The following is a 20,908-nucleotide window of genomic DNA, read 5'->3' as shown; positions in this document are numbered from 1 at the left end:
TCATCAGTTGTGGTGACAACAGAAAACACACTACTTATACTGACCTCTGCTGGCAGGTTGTAGAATAATCTAACGCACCATCAACTGTACGTTTTTGTGATTTACCAAACATGTAAGCACAAACTGTAATAAAAATGTACACATTTCAAAAGCCACCCACACACACATACAACATGAACTCAGCATGACTGATAGACACATGTAAGAATTTGTACAGACATTTAACAGTGAAAAAGCAAGAATCTTTATTAAACCCAACAAGTTCTTCCATATTAAACATGGATACCTGCATTACATAAAGTCTCTGCATTATCTTTAATGATAGAAAAAGCTCTATGCAAACAATGGAGAAGTTGCTAACTTAGCACAATTTGAATATGCTAAGATGTTTATGATCAAAATGTGAGTTTAGGATAAAATAAATATGAAGGTAGGAGAAGCTTTAAAATTACTCCATTGAGAGAAAGTGCTGAGATGAGCTGAATTTGTGAGAAAGGGTAAAAGTGCTGCATTTCTCTCAACAGTAGACAGACAGACTGGACAAAATAATGACTGAAAGCTAAGGCATCTGAGTGATGATTCATAGTTTTTACAGATTTACTTAATGGAAAGCATAAAGTACATATAAATGTTGAAAAAATGTGAAAGTTGTGTTACCATGTAATGCAAAACAGAGATCAATGTCACCGAAATGTGTAAACGTTCAATGAACTAATCTTCTCCATACATTCAAAAGGTAAACTTATGATACAAAAAGAAAACTAAAGGAATAAATTAAATATCTAAACACTAACAAAAATACTGAACGCTTCTAATACTACAGTGTATGCTAAACTATAGTAGTACTGTAATCAGATGTTAGCCCCAGCCAATGTCTTCTCTACTAGCCTGAGAAACATCAGCAAATAATGCTCTTCTTTGCTCTCATTAATGCCATTTTCTCCACATTTATATATATATTTATATATATATATATATATATATATATATATATCCATCTATCAGAAGCCTCCGGCTCATGAACAGACAGGTAGCACCATCAATTAGGATGATTTAAAGTCAATATAAAATATAAAGACCATAACAAAAGATTACTGATGGTGAGCTGGTGATATTAAGTAATCTTTCTGCAGGTTTCACATGTGGACGTTTATCTGTTTTCTGCTCATTTTAGAAATATTAAAGCAGTCACTGCATAGAGCTGCACTACAGCACGCCACTCCCTCAGGAGGGGGGAAAAGAGAGAAGTTACAGGATTTGGGGGAATGCAGAAGCTGGATGCCTCTTTCCTTTCACAGTCTTTCCTTTTTCTAGTTCTTCTTTTCCCTTTTGTGTTTCGGTTTTGCTCCCCATCAGCAGTCCATTGGTCTCCATGAACTAGTTCATGACATGAACTAGTTCTTCTTGAAAATGGGTGTGGCAGTGTATAATCAATAAAAAATAAGACAATTATATGTTTAAAATGTGATGTTTAGCACCTCAGTTGTCCTTTCCAGATTTAAGCTTGGGTTGCCCATGTTTCTCAGTGTTTTCTTCATTCTGTGTTTACTTTCTTCTAGACGAAGGCCTCAGGGATATCAGCGCCATTGATTTTAATGTAGATCTTTGCATTGTCCTCTTTCTGCCGCTGCTGTTTGTGGAGTGTCCGTCTGTAGCAGATCAGGTAGAGAGGCAGCAAGAAGCCCAGCATGCTGAGTACAAGGAGTCCAATGTTGACCTGGAGAACAAGACTAGCATTAGTTATACACGAGGCTTTAATTCATGTGACTGTGTCTTTTTGTGTGTGTGTGTTCATACCCAGAATGGATCCCCCCCTAAGGGCCCCATCATGGCCATAAACAGGGGTTGCTGCAGCAGAGCAAACACAGCGCTAACCAGAGACTGCATGCCTGTTAAACTTCCAAACTGTGAGGATGGATACCTGGAGTGACAGAAGAGGTGCGTTTGAAACTACACTCATATGCACAAGACCAACAAGATGATGATGATGATGATGATGAAAGCGAATGTGTAAGGTTAGTGGTACATTGCAACTTACACAGCAGCATAGAGGCCACCAACAGCAGAGTGGATGAATCCTCTTACCACAGTGTGTAGAACAAATGACACAACCTGAGGAAAGGAGAAGGAATCAGTATTCAGAAGGAAAACAAGTTTAAAATGTTCAAACATGAACTAAATGAGGAGCGTACTGTAGAATGTCTAATCTCAGTTTTGCAGCATGATGGTCATAATGATGGTGAGAAAATGATCTGCACAACTACAGGTCTGTCAGTCAGTATGAAATTCTTACCTGCAGAGGTAGATTGGGTATCAGGCAAGTGATTCCAAATCCTACTAAAAGGGTGTTGGTGAGGACAAATGCACGCAGGGCATTGGTCACCTTCTGGGTCTTTCTGTCCCTGCGCTTTTTCTTTATTTCACCCCTTGTGGTTAAAGAAAAAAATAGAGGTCAGATTATCTGGTGGTGATGTCACAATTGAGGTTCACTTTTTGTCTTACTCATCATCATTGCACCATTGGGTCTATAAATAGAAAAGGTTTAAGGCAGAGGATTTGTCCTATACGTCACAAGGGACTGCTCAGACTTGACTCACTTGCTGAAGGGTTCCTTTTCCTCTTCTCCATCATCACATTCCTTCAGCTTCCAGTCCATGATCTGACCAATCACAGGAGTGGTCATCAGGCAAAGCAGCTGCAGCACGCCGAAGATAGAAGAGTATAGACTCACTGAGAGGGGGATTCAAAAAACAAAAACAGATAATTAATATATTATTCTATTTATTAATAATAAATAGACAAAAATGAGAAAAGGTTACATTTAGAGACAAAGGTTAGAACAAGGATAGAGCTTCTTTGTACCTGGTTAATAAGGCAGTACAGTTAATAATTAGGCATTATTGAGTGAAAGAGTGGATACAGAGAAAATGGCTGTTCCAAAGTCAATAAGATGCCATTATGAGAGAGAATTTATGGCTTTTGGAGTAATGATACATGAAAACTACATCATGTGAAACCGCTCATATGATGTGTACACTTGGTTGGGGCTGAGTGCAGAGTTAGTTAATGAGTACAACAAATGGTACCTGTGGTTTCAGATTAAAGCTGAATGACAGCTGAAGGACTGCTGATACAAACAACAGCCAAGGTCAAGGAAAGCTGAGGTAGTGGATCTAGTACTATACACTAGTGTGATGAAGAACCTACAAACTAGATGCTAAGTTCAGTGTAGCAACTAAATATTTGTATTTTTTTTATCTTACCAACTTCCATTCGTTCCACTGAAAATTAAATTAAAATCAAGTAAGTCCCCCTGTGCTCAATTGAAAAAAGCAACAAAGGGCAAAGTTTCAAGTTTGTTCTGTGGACACCTTCTTCAAAAAAAATGCAGTGAAACCAACCTGTGTTGAGGTCTCCATCAGTAAGCGATTCCAGGACACTGTTCATAGCTCCCATGTAGAACAAGAGACGAAGCTGAGTGATGGACATGGTCACCAGGCTGAGCATGAAAATTGGGGTGGAGATAGTTTTGAAGAAGGACTGGGCTGCAGACGAGAAATAAAAGATAAAAATGGGTACGTGCAATATAGGGTCAACCTTTGCATGTGCAACTTTTAATGTTTTTTCTTACAGTCTTCTTTTAGTTTGCTTTCCATCTCCAGGTCCATGGTGGAGAGGCAGAGCGTCTGTCCTTCTTTAGTAGCCAATTCCTTCTCCTTCAGGCTGTTGCCCACACTCAGGCGTCGTCCCACTGTGGTAACTTGGTTGTAGAACTGCTTCCCTGTGATTTTATGGTCAAAGCCCAGCCAGCTGAACTTGATCTTCACACTGAGAAAGTAGATGAAGAGAAGGGAATAATGTAAAGGTGCATCTTTTGTGCAAATCAGTGTACTGGAAATGTTTTTCTGCTAACGTTAACATGACTTTACCAGAAGGATGCCTTAATGTGTGATTATCAACCGATAGACTTTAACCCCGGTAGCCTTACACTGCACATTCTGCACATATTGCATAATTATGTGGGAAATTGCTGCTGCAAAAATGTATGCTTCATGAACAAGCCTCTGCATGTATTACTGTATGAATGGTTTTTGTGAATGTGGCATGTCTACAGTCAGTGGTATCTATCTGTATTTGTTTCTTTGACTTACGAGTAGTCCATGTCCTCTGGTCCTGGGAATGGTTCCAGTGGCCAGTTGAAGAAGCAGTTCAAGAAGACCAGTCCAGCGCAGGCAGCCCACACCACCAGAATGGTGATGAAAGAAAAGCCTAAGTCATAGATCACCTAAAAGATAAGTAAATAGTTATTATCAATAAATCTTCTCCATCAAAAATACCTTTGTCATTACATGTCCTTAGATATAGGTTCATTGTGCAGCCTGTAAAGGTATAGTTTAAGTGTGGTTGCATTGTTGAAGGGCGATTCTGTTACCTTGACACCAGGGAAGGTGACGGCAGAGGAGGCATAGGAGCCAATCATCAGAGCAATGAAGGTCGAACGGAGGTCTCCAAACATGTTAGGAAGCTAGAAAGACAGAGGCGGCGGCCAGTTGAGTTTAAAAATTATTACATAAACCTCTCATTGTATTTCCACAGAATTGTCAATTCCAAGTATTGTCATGATCATGGTGTGTTCAGCTGCTGTGTGGGGGCACTATGGGGACCCTACTGTTAGTAGGGTCAGAGTGTATGGTAGGAATCAACAAGCAGGCAGAACATCAGAGGAAGTAAAACCACAGAAGTGACACAGAACCATTGGAAGCGATATAAAACAGCATCACATAACACATACAGCTGTCCAACACACGACACATAGACAGATTCTATAGCAGCTGAAATAACCCAAAGAGGTGACTGAGGTGAGGTGACGTTCAAGGACAAAAAAAGATGCACTGAACAAAGAATAGAGTTAGATGAGTTCATTCTTTTTTTTCTGTCCTTTACACCCAAATAGAGATGCGAGAGAACAGGGGGACAGTGGGTGGCAAAACATCCGAACACAAAGGCACTCACAAGCTGTTTTCATGAGACTGAACAACAACAAACACATTCAATTACATAATACTGGGGAAGCTGAGGAAGAGGTATGTGTTTGTGTCTGTGCTAAACTCAATCACCCAGTTACAGTAGTTCCCCAGAGTACTTGGCAAACTATTCAAAAAGACCTTTAAAGTTTACAGATATATCAGCAGCTGCTGCCTGAACTTGAAGTGGAAAGGTGACCTGACATTGGCAATGAGCCAGCAGTGGCTGCTGATGGCTGTTAAGTTTTACCCAACACCCCTCAGCTGAGATTGAATGCCTGGAGGTCTGGGGAGAAGTCATGATCAAGGAGGCAATGAGCAGGGTGGTGGCTAATGATTAACCTGACACTGAGGCTTCCTTTTATTGGGTTGTGACGGAGATGAAGTGAAACTGGGTGTAGGGGGAAATTTTGGTTTAATGTACAGACTGTGGAGCCTACAGAAAGGAACAAACAAAGCCTTAAATCACACCTGACACAAAGGCCAATGGCAGCAACTAAAGAGAGATTTAGGTGGTTGCAACAAATACCACAATGTAGCCTTTGGTGGTATAGAAATTGGGTGGTTTACTAGGAGAGTTACATGAGGAGAGCCCTTCTCTGGTGAACAACATCACCATGGTACAGCCCTGGACTCCTATGTGTGCTGCAGGGAGGGATCGGGAGGATGACAAATGGCAGGGAAAGAATGCTCAGGAATGGTGAGAGGTTGACCTTGCGAACTTTGGAAATCACCAAGAGGCTACAGTTGTTTTTCCCTAGCCTGTGTATCAGTGTCAGTGATGCTACATAGCTAGTTGTGCACAACAATATTTGTTTCCAGAAGAACAAGAGTAACAATGGCTACACAATAACATGCAGCAGAATGTGTTAATGGGCCACTGTGCTACTTCCTGCCTTCTGAAGCTGAGCTCGGTTGTCCATAGGAACACAGAGTTCAGTGTTAGAAGCCGAAAACAGAAAACAGGCCAGGATAGGAGACAGGGTGGAATGCCAGACAAGAAAGGAGGGAGAGGGTGAGCAGACAGGCAGAGAGCCAGAAAACTATTATAAGAGCACAAAAAGAAGAAGGGCAAAGAAGATAGAAAATATACCTCTGGACAAATATCATGTGCCAGACACACTTACCGTGAGAGAAGTGAAAGTCATGCACATGCCCCCGAAGCCATTGAAGGTCAAGGCAATGAAGATAAGGACGGAGAGTTCTGCAAAAGATATAATTGCATCAAGCAACAAACAAAATGCTATACACTGTTTGGAGGATTTCATTTTCACTTGGACTTACCATTTGGCTTGTAGGCTCCATAAGCAATGAGCAGACAGGACAATCCAAAGCATGTGCTGGAAATGGATGACAGCATCAAGCATTTCAATTATGAAGCCATTTTGTTACCTATTATTGTTTTTCAATGAGACGTGACTTACCTGCCCAGCAGTCGCAGCTTGCGAGGCCCGTATTTGTCCATGACGATCCCCAGTGGCAGCGTGATGGCTGAGAGCAGGAAGGAGCCGATCGTGAAGGCCAGGTTCAGCATCTCATCCTGTTCTTTACAGATCAGCCAGCCATTCATCCTCAGGAACCCATCCACAGGGACCAGGGGCTTCATTTCCACCCCATCTCCCAAACCCACCACACCGCCCTCATTTTCGTAGTAGTCTGTATACTCTTCAGTACTTGGTAGCGGTTGGGACAGGTTGTAGCTGCTGCTGTTAGCTGAAGCACAGGATGAAAGTGGGTGAAGTTAGGTTTTTGACATTACACATTAAGGTCTTTGAGTAGTCATGTGTGTTAATGTTGAGTTCAGTTGTAAATGATGCATCCTGATAAAATGTGAAGTCTGCAGTTCTGTTTAGTCACAGGATCATGATACAATCAGCCACATGTGCAGTGACCGCGTGGTGTATGGTAAACCTCCAACCACAATTCATGTGTCAGCAAATAATCTGCCGAAACAGGAAAAAAATATCTGAAGACTCAGATAAATTTCTGCAGTTTGCGTGGTCAGAAACAAAAGATTAGACAGTGAGTTGGATTTTATTAGTACTAAACAATGTTCAGGGTAAAAAGTGATAAGCTGTCAATAGCAATAAACTCAACGTTATTATCAGAACCTGCAGAGAGATAAATGAGAAAAGGTACAAAAGTCCAAGTTGGGAAGGCAGAGGAGCGGCAGAACCATGTTTGATTACAGCCACCTTTGCAGTCACCTTTGTGGTCACGGGAGAGAAGTATGTGTGTGGCATGCTGATGTGAATAGTGTGATGCACTTAATAACAAAGTGCCAAGTTAAAACATGACATCTGCCTTGCTTGGTGTTGTTGTATAGTGGGTGAGGTTATTTCTTTAAGTGCATTTCCAGCATCAAGTGATTGGCACCAAAACTTATTCTATCAGCAAATCTTGTTAAGTAGCAGGTGTCTCCCTGGCAGTACTGGAGTTTGCTCATTTAAATTTATATAAATGTAGCTTTAACCTTTATTGCTTCATCATCATGTTCCATTTCGCTATTTAGTTTTACTGTCTCCACCACCAGTGATCTGCTTCCAACCGTTCATCACTTTGCTATCTCCCTTCTCCCTCTCCCTGCCCTTTATCAGTGGACTTTAAACGTGCATATTGCCAGTAATAAAAAAAAAATGCGTGCTGTGGATCTCTGTGTTCCTCTGTCACATGTCAGAAAAGAGCTGAGCTTGTACTGCTCCGTCTTATATCATCAGAACATGATAAGATGGCAGTGGCAGTTGGCCAGAAAGTCACCTGGATGCCCTGTTACTTAAGTGATTTAAGATGACTGGAATCTGCTTTGTGAGCATTTAAAGGCTGAATTTAAGTTACCAGTGATGATTGATTTAAAAAGTACCAAAGTTCTACAATAGTGCCATGCATCATCCTACAAATCACAACGCACATTAATCAATAGTGTAAACTCCTTATCAGACTCAGTGCTGTCATATCAGGCCCCCCTTCATGGTCCCTTTTGTGTCCAAAAAACATCAACCTCACCTTTGTACTTAATGACACACAGCACTTAGACCAAGAAGATTGACCACAGATACAGGACATCGTTGCATTTAACAGGTCCCTCGTCAGGTAGGTTGGAGCCACAGAAATCAAAGCAGAATGGGACACTGGAGTCTTTTGCTCTTTAACATTGGACCATGACTTGTAACCATGCTTTCTCTTCAGTTTAAGTGATCCGGTTTAATCTCCTGTGGCCCTTAAAAATACACCCCGACCCCTTAACAGAAAACACGTATTGTCCTTAAAGAATGAAGGAACAAGAAGGTGGAGGTGTTGCATTACATTGCATGAATAAAGCTTGCTCCATCCCTTTCACTAACTCAAAAAGGCACCTATTAACTGTTAGGTATCCTTCCTCCAGCTTAGTTTAAAAGCGAACAGTGCACATTTTAGTGGAAAGCAGGACACCAAAACCTCTTTTAGGCATTATGGTAACTTTAGGCAAAAGTATGGAGCTGTAAAAAAACACAACAATGAAATGCAACAGATTTGACTCACCTTCCTCATTGCAAAGGTAAGAGTAGAAGCCTTCTGACTTGAGCATGATAAGGAGCGATCCCCATCCCAGCAGGACAGCAGAGAAGAGCAGATTCTCAATAATAGCAGTCACTGCCATCCACCAGCGCCTGGCAAATGCTGTGACCAGGGTCGGAGCCATGTTTGAGTTGTAGCAAATTAAAGATAGATTTAGAGAACAGGCAGAGACAGAAAGAGCAAGCTGAAACTGCAGCAGAGAGAGCTTTCCTGACTGACGCCGGGAATGAAGGTTTGCTGATCACTTATCTGTGAAGACAAAGAGGAGGGGGGAGGGGTTATTGTGAGCCTATCAATGAAGATCAATGAAATCACTGAAAGACAATTAAGGGTCCACTTTTGTAAGATCAAGATCAATCACTTTGAACTGAAGATAACAGAAAGTACTGTATGAAACCAAGTCACCATTAGCATACAATAATAAGAAACTGTGCTGCCCTACTCTTTGATCAGCTGAAAGTCATTATAGACAGTAATGACACAATAAGCATCACAGAGTTTCTGCTGTTTAGTGGGAAAAGCAAACTGGCTCAAACTGGATACACAGAAAATGGGGCTCCCACATCCCCTGGCCCCTCAGTCTCTCTCCCTCTCTCCCTTACACAACCCCTAAATGTCCTCTCATGTCCATCCAACTGCAACTGTCCTCTGCAATTACTGTGGTACATCCAAAATATAAAGGAACTGCCAGATAAACAATAACCAAATCATTTCACACAGTCAGCCTCTCCTTCATTCTCTCTTCCCTAATACTGTACAGACACCCACTCACGTTCTGCTCAACAAAATAAAAGTTGATGGAAGACAATAATAATATATTAACATTAGAAAATGATCAAGAATAATCATGTAAGTATATTAGAATCTCTTTCTCTTTCATTACATTTGTTGTCACATTTATTTAGATTGCAAGCATTCATTCATCTACACTTCATCTACACTTCTAAACCAGCTACAGGAACATACAGATTATAATCTCTCTTACCTCTCTGCTGTGAGCAGCACTCTCCACAAACCCTCTGATGCCTTCTGCTTGAGTAATTTGTGAAAGTCCACTTTTATATGCTCAGACGGTCCTAACACGGCGCCCCCTGCTGACCTTTGGCCAATCATTGTGTGTACTAGCTTATCTTCAGGATAATTCTATAGTAATAATAACAACTCTTACAAAATGCATGTATATTAGTAAAACAATGTATTATATGTTTATTATAGGGTCCACATTTTGGATGATTAGTTTGATTTTATCAGTCATTAATGGGAAGTCTGATGAGCTTTAACTGCGAGTGAGTGGAAAGGATTAATCAAGCCAAACGAAGTCTGATAGAGAACATCATAGACTCCTGCAGATAATGATGGTGGCTTTCAACAGTTGTCTAGATCAATAGCCGAAGGTGTTGATGGAGCAGGAATGCAGTCTGAAATGGTGACTCCCAGGTCTATCTGTACTGGTGCTAACTGTGTTGTGTTTTGTTTACAGAGACTGTGTACAGAGCAGTCAATGTGTGTGCTATAGTCTCAACAACATGCACAAGATTAGTCCTTAATTCTACACAGAAATGATTTTATTTATTTATTTTTTTGGTGTGAGGTGGGTTTTTGTGATGGGATTTCTCCCCATTATAGTGGAGATTTCTTTGTGTTTTTTGCTTGTGCGTAGTATGTCAGAAATACCAATTTGGGGTGAGTTCAAACATCAAAATATTTAAACAGCAAACATGTTTTCTAGGTTGTGGTAATCAATATGCAAATCAATCACTGAGTGACCAACAGTAAGCAAATTTGTGTAAATACTGATATGGTAATGTGTTTTGTTAGTGAGGTCAATTTCTCAGATTAAAGGTAAAAAAAACAACAACAGCCTTATAACACAGTATCACAGAGGACCATTTAAACTGAAGTTGTGCCACCTTGTGGTGATGCCGACACATTAAAAAAGTGACCACCGATAATGCAGACATCACAACACATTAAAATAAATGTTTTTATTGCACATTAATAACAGAAATATTTGGTAAAGATGCAACATGCCAGAAAACACAGCAGCTTGATTCACAAATATAACACATTCTTCTTTTTTTACTATAAAACAAAACAATTTTTAACATTACATACAATTGCTTAGTGGTCGATATAATTTGAACGGCCTTATCTTTGCTTAATATTTACATACATAACCTTCAGCAAACAATTATGCCACGGTGATTACATCCCTGGATTTTTTTATTGAGTGCATTAAAGACTCGCTGTCAGTGGAGTCAACCTATAGCACAGCCAGTACAGCAAGTGTCAGTGAGAACAGTAGCAGCTTTAAGGAGCCTTCAGTTCCTGGTGCTGAAGAGACAGAAAAGAGAAGTTAGAAACAATAATGTCTGACCTTTGTTTGTACTCTACTGTGCAGTAATGACCTTAGAGGTCATCATTTTCCAACAGTGTATTTTTTGCTACTTTATGTAGTTAAGTCTGTAGCACTACATTTTTGATTGTGTCATTTAATGACCTGAATGATAACTATTTTCCTATACTAAGAACTGACGAAACAAGTGAGAGATAACATTTAAAAATAATTCTAATGTGTTACACACTGCAGACACAATACATGTTGTCCTACTTTTGACCTGTGGTCAGCTAGATATGGATATGCCAACATGCTTCTTTTTTTCCACAGTTATTTTATTTAAATGTAGTGACAACAATGTTTATGCTCTGACATGCGACCAACAACAAGAACAGGAAATAAAAGGAGATCTTTGTTTATAGCCTTATTTAGACCTCTTATCGTGCTTCTATGCAACTTAGTTAGGAAATCAGATCTTACCCTGTGAGGAGTTTCCTGCAATTTAAAAAAAAACAAATTCTGTTAACATCAACAAATCTTAATTAAATAATATTTCTACATACTATATTCAATATGTGATGACTGACATGTTTATCCTTTACACAGATACACACCTCTTATGGTAAAAGTGGTCTCCATGCCAGCGTGGATGTGATCTGACACGTGACAGTGGAGCAGCCATGTCCCGGGGTTTCCAGCCACCATCTCCACAGTTTGGAAAGTCCCAGGAAACAGATCGAAGACGTCTGCTTGGTGCACTCGGTCCGTCTGATGCACACACAGCATGTGCAGTACATCAAAACGGGAACAAAGAACAGGAAGTAAGCAAAAATATGATAAAGCAAGCAAAAAAGACTCTTTCTCAAGAGCAAGAGAAGGCGAACCTTGTAGGTGAAAGTTTCAGCGTGGAAGTGAACAGTGTGCATGTCCACTTCATTGCCCATCCCCAGGAGATACCAGTCAACTCTCTGACCCTGTGTCATCACCAGTCCGTGGAGGTTACCATACAGCTTACCATTGATCGCTGCAACAACACACAGAATCACAATATCAGGATACATTTGCCCACATATTGCTATTGTCCTTTTTTAAATGTCCAACCTTTCCTGCTGAGATGACCCCAGTTTTCTCATAAGGATGAGTAAATTTTGACAGTTCTATAGTCTCCTTTTACCGTGCATCATGTTGCTTTCTTCAAAGTCCTTATTTTGCTCGAAGGTTGCAGGGTCCACACCGAGGTATGTTCTGATGTTGTCCTCCAAGTACCAGGACTGGTTTTCATCATGCACCAGAAAGAGCAGAGCAAACTCCTTCTCCACATCAGTCCTCTGTCTGTCAGCCCCCTCACCACGATTCAGAGTCCCTGGTCGGCATATTACCAGAGGCCCGAGAAGACCACTGTACAGATCCTGAACATAAACAAATGAACCTACTCATCTAACACGTTACCTCCAAGTTAAACACAAAAGTGAGGCTGTGGTTTCCATCTGACTGCTGCTGTACGCAGGGAGTTTGTACCTTTATGAAATCAACACTGGAGTAGTAGGCATAAGAGATGCAGTTTGGATCAGTGACCCCTGGACCGGAGCTTTCAAGAACATCCCAAGTCAATTCAATAATATAGCCTGAGGAGGACAAAAAACAACAACTATCACTACCACATCACATGTTGTTGTTGAAGTCCTACTAGACCACATTTACTCGTATATTACTAATCTGTAACAGCATTTCTGATTCTCACCGGGTTCGACAGGAATGTGTGCACCACTGGCCCTGACTCCATGTGCACTAATTGAATAAGGCCGGCTTGCTTTGTTTTTGAACGTGATCACAATCTGCTCTCCTACCTCTGCTTTGATTATGGGACCTGCAGAGAAAAGAAAACGTGTAACACTTTAAACACAACAACAAAACAAAACACAAGCTATGAACTAACTTACCCAAAATTTCCAGATGTTGTTGGTTGCTTTGGCGTTTTTTCTGAACTCTGAAGGTGTCGTCGGTGTATTCTCTGTACACCACCTTCTTATAGCGTGAGCCAATCCTGTTCTCCCCTCTTTCCACATATATATTGCCTGGACTGGGAGACATGTACCAATTTGCTTCCATTAACAAACAGTAATAAGTTGTGCCACTAATCACAGGCTCCTGCTCCAGCATTCCAATACATCATCCTACAATTATCTTACTCACACACCTGTCCTCTAATGTAGAGTGTTTCTCCAACTCCCAGTCTCTCTGAGGTGAATAGTCCCACTCTATTTCTTCAGCGCTGATAAAATACTGCACAGTGTTGGTCGGCTGTATGTCTGTGTTTCTGACTTTTTTTCCTGGACAGAGGTTCACTTTGTAGCGCAGCCTCATGCCGGCTGAGTAGTGGTCTGTTACTCTGCAGCTCACCTCATACACCCCTGTATAGAGAAAGAAAAAAAAGGACATTTTTACTGTACTATTGTTGTATTCTGTGTATTTTGAGTACAGTATGTGCTGTGTATGTGTTGGTTTATTGAAAGAACCCCTCCTGATTCATAAATATTTCACTTGGATGATTTAGCTTTACTGTAAAGAATAATATAATGTTTGTGCAGTCTAATTAAACCATGCTGACTTGACTCTTTCAGTTTAGATTTTACATCTATTTTATTCCAGAGATAACTATACATAACTACATATAGATAGATATAGATAGTTTTTGTATATGACGATGAGCAAGATGTCATTACTGCTTATGTGACTGTACTTATTTTATTTTGTTTATCTAAACTTTAGCACACTAAATCATAGTAGTTTCAATTTGCAATGAACATCAGTGTGGAATTTCCTTTTAAGTAAGCAAGCAGGAAATCAAACTCAAACTTATCTCAGGGTAATGTAAATAACACAAAGATGCAGATAAATGTCATTTCCTGTTTGCACTGTGTTGGTACTACTGTACTCATCACACAAATCAGTGCACCCAAGGATATCTATTGTCTCTGTGAAGCAAAAACCTGTCAAGCAAAATCCAAAGTACAGAAAAACAAAGTGTGTGAGAAAGGAAGGATGTGACTAACCAGCAGTGTCTGGCTGCATGTTGACAGTGGCAGTGGTGTGAGGGAACAGGCTGATAGTATCACGCGTTGTACTTTGTTTTTTGATGGTGTTTCCCTCGAAGTAAACACCATGGATGTCCGTCTCAGTACCTATCCCGAAGGTGTGCCAAATCACTTTATCGCCGGCGCACATCTCCAATCCATGAAGGTTTCCATACATAAGCCCATTTACAGCTGGAATCAGAGCAATACAGAGACAGTAAAAATAAAGACAAATGAGGCAAAACTACACAGCCTTTGTAAAACACACTCGTTACCGTGCATCTTGTTGCTCTCACAAAAATCCTCATCTTCTATATTTGACTTGTTGCTGCCAAACCTCTTAATATTCTCTTCCAAATACCAGCTCAAGTTTTCATCCATGACAGAAAAAAGAAGGAAGAACTCTTTATCCACGCCCTCCTGTTAAATAATACACACACAATCCAGAACAGTCAGGGGTATTTGGTTACAGTCTGAGACTATTTTTGTGATACTGTGTGAAGAATAGATAATGAAACAGCACCTGGGTACCATTTTCCCCCAGCGCTCCTTTTTTGCACACAAGCAGAGGGCCAACTAATCCTGAGTTGGTGTCCATGACAGGATCAGTGCCAGAGAAGTAAAGGTAGGGGATACAGGAAGGATCGGATGATGATGGGCCTTCAAGCACCTGCCAGGTGTAGGTGAAGGTCTCACCTGGACCAACGTGAGAGCCTGGGTTATCACCTTAAAAAAAGAGAGCGCTGAAGTCATTAACATTCAAGGATGCTGCCAATTAATTAACACTTCATTTTACTGTAGTTATTTGCAGCTATTCACACCCACAGCAGCATAGTAGCTGCCCCCAGCAGCAGAAAAGGGAAATCAGGTGAGTAGTTGTGTATGAAGAAATGATAAAGCTCAAGCTCAAGATACTATTGTACTTTTGCTTTAAAATCAAACAGAAATACTTAATCCCAGGGGGAAATTGCTTAGTGCCAATTAACATCTGATGCTATATACCCACACTGCTTACTCCAATCTGTGTGCAAATAACATTGTAAGCTACTATGTACAGCATTGGAAATAGCATCAGCCAAAAATGTTTTGTCTGTGGCTAAAAGTTTGGCCCTTTTTCAGCTTTTTCAGCTAAGACTAACTGAATACAGGTGACCATCACCTCATTGTTGCTTTACAGAGAAGGTTGGATGGATGAATGGATTGCCTCCTCACCATCATCATAGCTGCTTCCCTGGAAGTGTGTGCTGTGAAGGCCATGAGGCTGGATGCTGTAGGCTCTGTCTGCCTTGTTCATGAACGTCACTCTGAGGGTGTCTCCCTCCTCCGCTCTGAGGACTGGACCTGGACAAATACAGATTGTAATCAGATAAAAGGATTGTTGCAGAACATTGCTGAAAGGTAAGAGGAGTTTTCTTTGCCAATTTTGGAACTTGCCAAATCTAGAAAAAGGAAGTCTTACCTAAGACCCCTAAGTGTCCAGGATGAGATGATTTTACGGCGGTGAATGTACTGTCTGTATACTCCCTGTATATCACTTTCAGATAACGACCTCCAATTCTTCCATCATCCGTGCCAAAAAACACTTCTGGTGCACTGTGAGAAAAAAGGGTGGGGTTGTGAGAGGATGGATATGATGCACCATCTTAATGATTTAGAAGAAAAGCTGTGGGCTTTAATAAATATGTGACCTAAGTGAAAAAGCAGTGGGAAATTCAGAGACACTGAACAGATCTGTCCAGTCAAAAGGGTTTCACTGTGTTAGGGAACACTAACAAAAGTCACTACATCACTATTCACACTGTTTACTCTGGCAACAAAACTGCCTCACCACAGGAATGACAGGCTCACATAATCAACCCAGTGCAGAGGCCTTATACACAAACAGCTGGTAAGACTAAAGGCCTGGTACTAGCCCACAGGGATGAAGAGATAAGTGAAAATGAGCTATTTGTGGAAAACCTGGTATGAAAGCATGGGTTTAGAGTAAAGTTCTGAATTACAATAGGTTGAATAGCAATGGCTGAACCTTTGTCTCAATCACAGTTTAACATGAACAACTCTGCCCACCTGTCTTCTTCAGTTAGAGATACGTTGTTAATTAAATCCTTTCCTGAGGGAGCATAGTTCCACAGGACGTTCTCTGCTGACAGGTAGTAATCTCTCACAACACCACCCAATACTCTGGAGTTGTCCTCATTGTCACATGAAATCACTTCATAAAAGGCTTGCATCCCAGCTGGAATAGATAAAACACACACACAGGTGGTGAACGTGGAGCCCTCCAGGGGCTGAAAGGTCAACTCTGATGGTCCATAAAACAGTAATTATTCCATGTTTAACTTTCTTATCTTTCTGACTATAAGATCCAAAATGTGTAAAACTATTAATGCCTTTCTAAAAGTGTCAGTTTGGAAAAAATAAAACTGAGTGACAGTGTTGAAGTGTCAGCATTATTTACTGTATAGTAAGCAGGTATGACTCATTTAGTGAGGACTTTGAACTGTCTTAAAATACAAGCCCTGACCTGTTTAGAGCAGAATGCTATAGGAAACGTCATTCTCTGACAAAGCAGCTGCAAAGCCCCTCCAGAGAAGGTCAAAGGTGACACAGAGGTTTAGGTCAGGTGTACCCTACCCTTCAAGTGGTCATTAACCTGGCAGCTCAGCAGCCACTTTCCTCTTGCTTTCGGGACCATCTGAGCTGTAGCGAATGTGGCTGGAAAGAGGCTCAGGGTGTCTGTGCGGTGGCCACGGTCCAGCACAGTATTCCCGTGGAAAAAGGCAGAATGGATGTCTACCTCGTTACCCATACCAAACAAATGCCAGGCCACTGCCCGATCCTGGCATAACTTGATTCCGGGCAGGTTACCAAACATGTAGCCATTAATAGCTGTTGCATAGAGAAGAACACAGGCAGAGTTTAAGTGAAAGGACAAAGCATTTAGCCTCCTTTAATAGGAGATGAACTTCTGAATAACTTCATCTCTCACAATGCATCAGGTTTGACTCTGTAAAATCTGCGTCTGTTGGGTCAACTTCTGCTGAATCACTGCAGTTCTGAATGTTTTCCTCCAAGTACCAGCTGTGATTTTCATCCACCACGTTAAACATAAGAAAGACGTCCTGGTCCACATCAACGCGGACATGTCCATTTGTCCCACTCAAGATTCCTGCATTCACAGAGATGTGGGGAACATTTAGTAGTTGTTTGCCTTTGGCTTCCCACCATCCTATTGTTTCTCATGAGGCTTTCCTTAGCTGTTTTTCAATGTAGTCATTATGGGCTTAAGGCAAGGAAGTGTGATTGAATCTATGATTAAAGGATATAAACAGACACTTGATTTAGCACATAATGCATTGTATATAAACACATTACTTCAAATGTCAACTCAGTGTTAATAGCCACACGTTTTTCCACCTTTCTTGCAAGTGAGCAGCGCCCCAATGAGTCCTGAGTTGATGTCTTTGGGGGCGTCTGTGTGTGAGTGGTAGACCCAGGTCAGGCAGTTAGCATCATCATCTGTGGGGGCAAATTCTGGTCTGACCTCCCAGCGGTAGGTGTAGCTGCCTCCTGGAGGAACATGGTCATCCTTCTTCAAGTCATGTGATGTCCCATCTGGATAGAGAGCCCCTGGTAGACAAAATCAGGAGTTGTTGAATAATATGTTCCTGTAATGTGATATATTAAATAATGGCAAGATTCTGAGAAGAAAAACATCCTCGGCTAAAAATGTTACTAGAGCTTGGTTTTCAGACAAAAAAAGGTCTGTCAGGAAGCTTTAACACTATACATGGTCTCAACAAGCATATCAGTGTGTGTGATAATAAAAGCTCCTGTTGCATAAAAGAGTACTACAAAGTTCAGAACACTTCAAATGTCTGACAGGCATTCAGTCACTGACTTGGCTCTGTTCTACTTTGGCCTGAATAGAAACCTCACAAAAGCATCCCTTCTTCTGAGTGGTGTAAAGTAAAACTACTAACACCACAACAACAATCGTACAGCTTTAGCAATGAGCTACCGTCATGACATATAAAATAAAATCAATGGTTATATGACTGCTGAATAATGAGTTTCTGGAAAGATACAGAAGGAGATAAACTGGACAGTTCTTGTTCAGTTCAGTGCTGTTCAACTGTCCAGGGAATTTTGTGGAATTTCAGCATTGTCTATGTGATAACTGAGCAGCAGAAAGAGCTCAGTGGTCGCCATTTTTGTCAGTGATCATGACACTACTGCTGCATCTCCAAGAAGTCATTTTCTCAAGTGGAGGCACTAGTTTTTTTAATTTGCTGTCAATATTTACATAATGTCCATGACCCTGTACTACAGGACAACATGGGTTGAGAAGATGGATGCATGGATGGATTTACATAATGGCATTTAAGTGAGGTATGAATGTAGGGCTTGTACGTCTGTTGTTCCCATGTACAATACACAGCACTTTACCTTCAGAATTCTTCTCATAGAACACCCCATGGGGATGCATGGAGTAATTCCTGGAGGCAAAGTTCTTCAGATGGACCATAATAACATCACCGACCTCAGCTCGCAGCACAGGTCCCAGGTAGCCCAACCGGTCAGGGTGGGGAGCCATGCGGCTGTATGTAGCATCTGTATACTGTCGGAACATCGCTTTCTTATACACGCTGCCAATGCGCTGGGCTCCTCTTTGTAGGAATATTGATGCATGCCTGAGTGAAAGGGAGACCAAAACAATGTGTGGTTACACTCAAGGCTGAGTGACTACGTTTAATCCTGTTTTGGTATTCCTCAGTTCAAGGTCAGGTTATTGTGATACAGTAATCTACAACACAGCACTGGAATGATGCTCAAATATGGCAGAAACAACAATGTCTAGGTCATAAATCCCATCACTGCAGAACAAAGTGTATCAAGTTTTAAGTCTTTAACAATTAGACATGGCATTAGTGTGATTGCATGTTTCTGAAAGCTAATACCCTGTTAGCAGAGCTGCAACTAGCAGTGTTGCTACAGTTAAACACTAAAGCAAAAATGACCAAAACTGTAGCACCTGTTGAGAGCAATTTGGTGCTAACATGCTTTCTCCACTGCTCAAGAATTCACCTGCAGTCTCTGTGCTGCCGACTGAGAGTGTGACTGAGAGTGCTCAGAAGGGTCCTGGGAAAGTTAGCTGGCTGACATCATTTAGGAAAGTCCAGGATTATGCAAGGATGCAACAGCTGTGTTTTACTGCAAACTTACACAAGAGGAGACAAATGATGTAAATTCCCTCCTTGTGTAGCATCCATCATAATTAACTACAGCAAAAAGATTTACACTCAGGAGAGGAGTCTGATTTTGTAGACTGACTATACAACCACAACTTAATTACAGAAAGACTTTAATCATTTTTTGTTCACATTCCAGACTCATTGATGAACTGTCTGTGTTCCCTGCTCTATGTTGCTCAGTGAAACCCATAGTAAAGCCTGATCTCATGACAAAAGACAGTCATTCACTGCTGGTCACTGTCATCTTTGCTCTGCATCTACAAAACTGCCAGCAAAGCACACAGCAGAGGTCTAGACACTGTCACACCCTGGCCGATTGACACGCAGCAGACCTTTTGACCTGAAACTTTAAAAAAAATTCTAGATCGACTGTTGATCCTTTTCTCTAAAATCTTTACGTATAATCTCAGCATTTCTGGTCAATACGGTGCGACGTGATTGATTAAATAGTTATCTGTCACCACTCACTCATCATTTTCGATGGCCTTTCCGTTAAGCAGGTTTTTTCCACTTGGTGCGTAATCCCACAAGTCCTCAATGATCCCCACATAGTAAACTCTCTCCCTGCTGCGCTGCCCTTCCGCACCAGAGGAGAGAATGAACAGCAAACAAGTCGCAAACAACCCCAAAGTCTGCGCCATGGTCGGATGATCGATTCGTGCGACGCAAAGCCACGGCGTTTAGCGGGGTTTGGCTTCAAAAAGAACGAAAGGAAACGTCCACAGACTCTTCCCTGCGAGTCCTGTGAGTGTGCGCGCTCGGACTGCAGCAGAACTTATGAAACTCTGCAAAGCAAAACAGTTAGTCCATTCAGCCAGCGGGCACCGACGCTGTCACTGCCTCCAGTGGTGTCGGATGTGCAGTGATAATAACCACACGCTGTTCTCGTGTTAATTATTGTTGGATATAATTACAATTGCCTGCTGGGAAATTAATGTAATTGATCTACTTATGTTAAAATGCAGACTCAAGCACCACGGGTCTTCTAATTTGGATTTCATTTTTTTCCAATGTCACGAATAAGCACATTATGTGTTTTTAAAGAAAAGTGGATAACAGACTGACAGAAATGCAAAGTTTAGTTTATTCGTCCCTATTCCCCCTCAAAATGTAAATGAATGCTTCAAATCTTTCAAAACCTCTGTATACAGATTATAATCTGCCATGATCATTTTTTTTGATAAACCAACTTGGCAACCAAGTTACACAACCTGGCAACCCAAAAGATGACGAACAAAAAGTATATGGACTGCATATATAAACTATTTATGTTTCATTATGACAAAAGGCAAACAGACTACACGCAGAAACTTTGACTCTTGCACAGTTTCTCTATTGCACATGTAAAATGTGTCCGAGTTATCTAGAGGTTCATTCATAGTCATCTCCGTGACGTCATCAGGTTGTGTAATTTTGGGATTTATTTTAGCTACAGCAGTACCTGTGCAACCACCTGAACCTGAAGCCACAACAGGGAGCGGCTGACCCCTGCTGGCCAAATCTGGTCAGTACAGCCAGAAAGACCAAGCGTGAGAACTGCATTGCATGCGCAGAAAGCAGGTGCTGGTCGTCCTGTCAACCCACGTTTGGTGTTTACTTTATTTACTTGAGGTTTAATTTATTATCAGTCAGCCCCTCAGTGATGTTAAGCATGTAAGCTAC

General features: G+C 41.2%; 2 protein-coding genes across 2 annotated transcripts; both read right to left on the bottom strand.

Annotated features, from left to right (window-relative positions):
- Positions 1-220: 220 nt before the first annotated feature.
- On the bottom strand, positions 221-9,604 carry slc43a2b (solute carrier family 43 member 2b). The gene is made up of 14 exons (XM_028422035.1): positions 9,565-9,604; positions 8,544-8,828; positions 6,449-6,737; positions 6,309-6,364; positions 6,152-6,228; positions 4,433-4,525; positions 4,152-4,285; positions 3,632-3,828; positions 3,402-3,545; positions 2,598-2,730; positions 2,294-2,426; positions 2,039-2,112; positions 1,798-1,921; positions 221-1,717 (listed from the first exon to the last, which is right to left on the bottom strand). The coding sequence occupies exons 2-14, from the start codon at positions 8,701-8,703 to the stop codon at positions 1,556-1,558; spliced, it is 1,776 nt and encodes a 591-aa protein (XP_028277836.1). The 5' UTR covers positions 8,704-8,828; positions 9,565-9,604; the 3' UTR covers positions 221-1,555.
- A 945-nt stretch (positions 9,605-10,549) lies between these two features.
- On the bottom strand, positions 10,550-20,081 carry hephl1b (hephaestin-like 1b). Its single transcript, XM_028421419.1, has 20 exons — positions 19,715-20,081; positions 18,441-18,685; positions 17,409-17,621; positions 16,981-17,160; positions 16,626-16,880; positions 16,059-16,227; positions 15,451-15,584; positions 15,204-15,332; positions 14,515-14,717; positions 14,267-14,411; positions 13,971-14,183; positions 13,115-13,328; positions 12,858-12,997; positions 12,659-12,784; positions 12,436-12,542; positions 12,092-12,326; positions 11,802-11,941; positions 11,532-11,685; positions 11,398-11,412; positions 10,550-10,913 (listed from the first exon to the last, which is right to left on the bottom strand). Exons 1-20 carry the CDS (start codon positions 19,885-19,887, stop codon positions 10,843-10,845), a joined length of 3,261 nt encoding a protein of 1,086 aa, XP_028277220.1. The 5' UTR covers positions 19,888-20,081; the 3' UTR covers positions 10,550-10,842.
- Between the last annotated feature and the right edge of the window lie 827 nt (positions 20,082-20,908).

This window comes from Parambassis ranga, chromosome 14, assembly GCF_900634625.1.
Source record: "Parambassis ranga chromosome 14, fParRan2.1, whole genome shotgun sequence".
NCBI lineage: Eukaryota > Metazoa > Chordata > Actinopteri > Ambassidae > Parambassis > Parambassis ranga.
Note: the sequence above shows the minus strand (reverse complement) of the source record. Positions and strands in the feature narration are given on the sequence as shown.

Coding starts and splice junctions, on each gene's coding strand:
- slc43a2b (XM_028422035.1), bottom strand. CDS start 8,703: ATGGCTCCGACCCTGGTCACAGCATTTGCCAGGCGCTGGTGGATGGCA. Junction 3,546..3,631: donor AAGCAAACTAAAAGAAGACT/GTAAGAAAAAAC, acceptor TCTCGTCTGCAG/CCCAGTCCTTCTTCAAAACT. Junction 1,922..2,038: donor GGTGGCCTCTATGCTGCTGT/GTAAGTTGCAAT, acceptor CTGTCACTCCAG/GTATCCATCCTCACAGTTTG.
- hephl1b (XM_028421419.1), bottom strand. CDS start 19,887: ATGGCGCAGACTTTGGGGTTGTTTGCGACTTGTTTGCTGTTCATTCTC. Junction 16,228..16,625: donor GGTTAATGACCACTTGAAGG/GTAGGGTACACC, acceptor TATCTATTCCAG/CTGGGATGCAAGCCTTTTAT. Junction 15,585..16,058: donor TCTCTAACTGAAGAAGACAG/GTGGGCAGAGTT, acceptor TTTTTCTCACAG/TGCACCAGAAGTGTTTTTTG.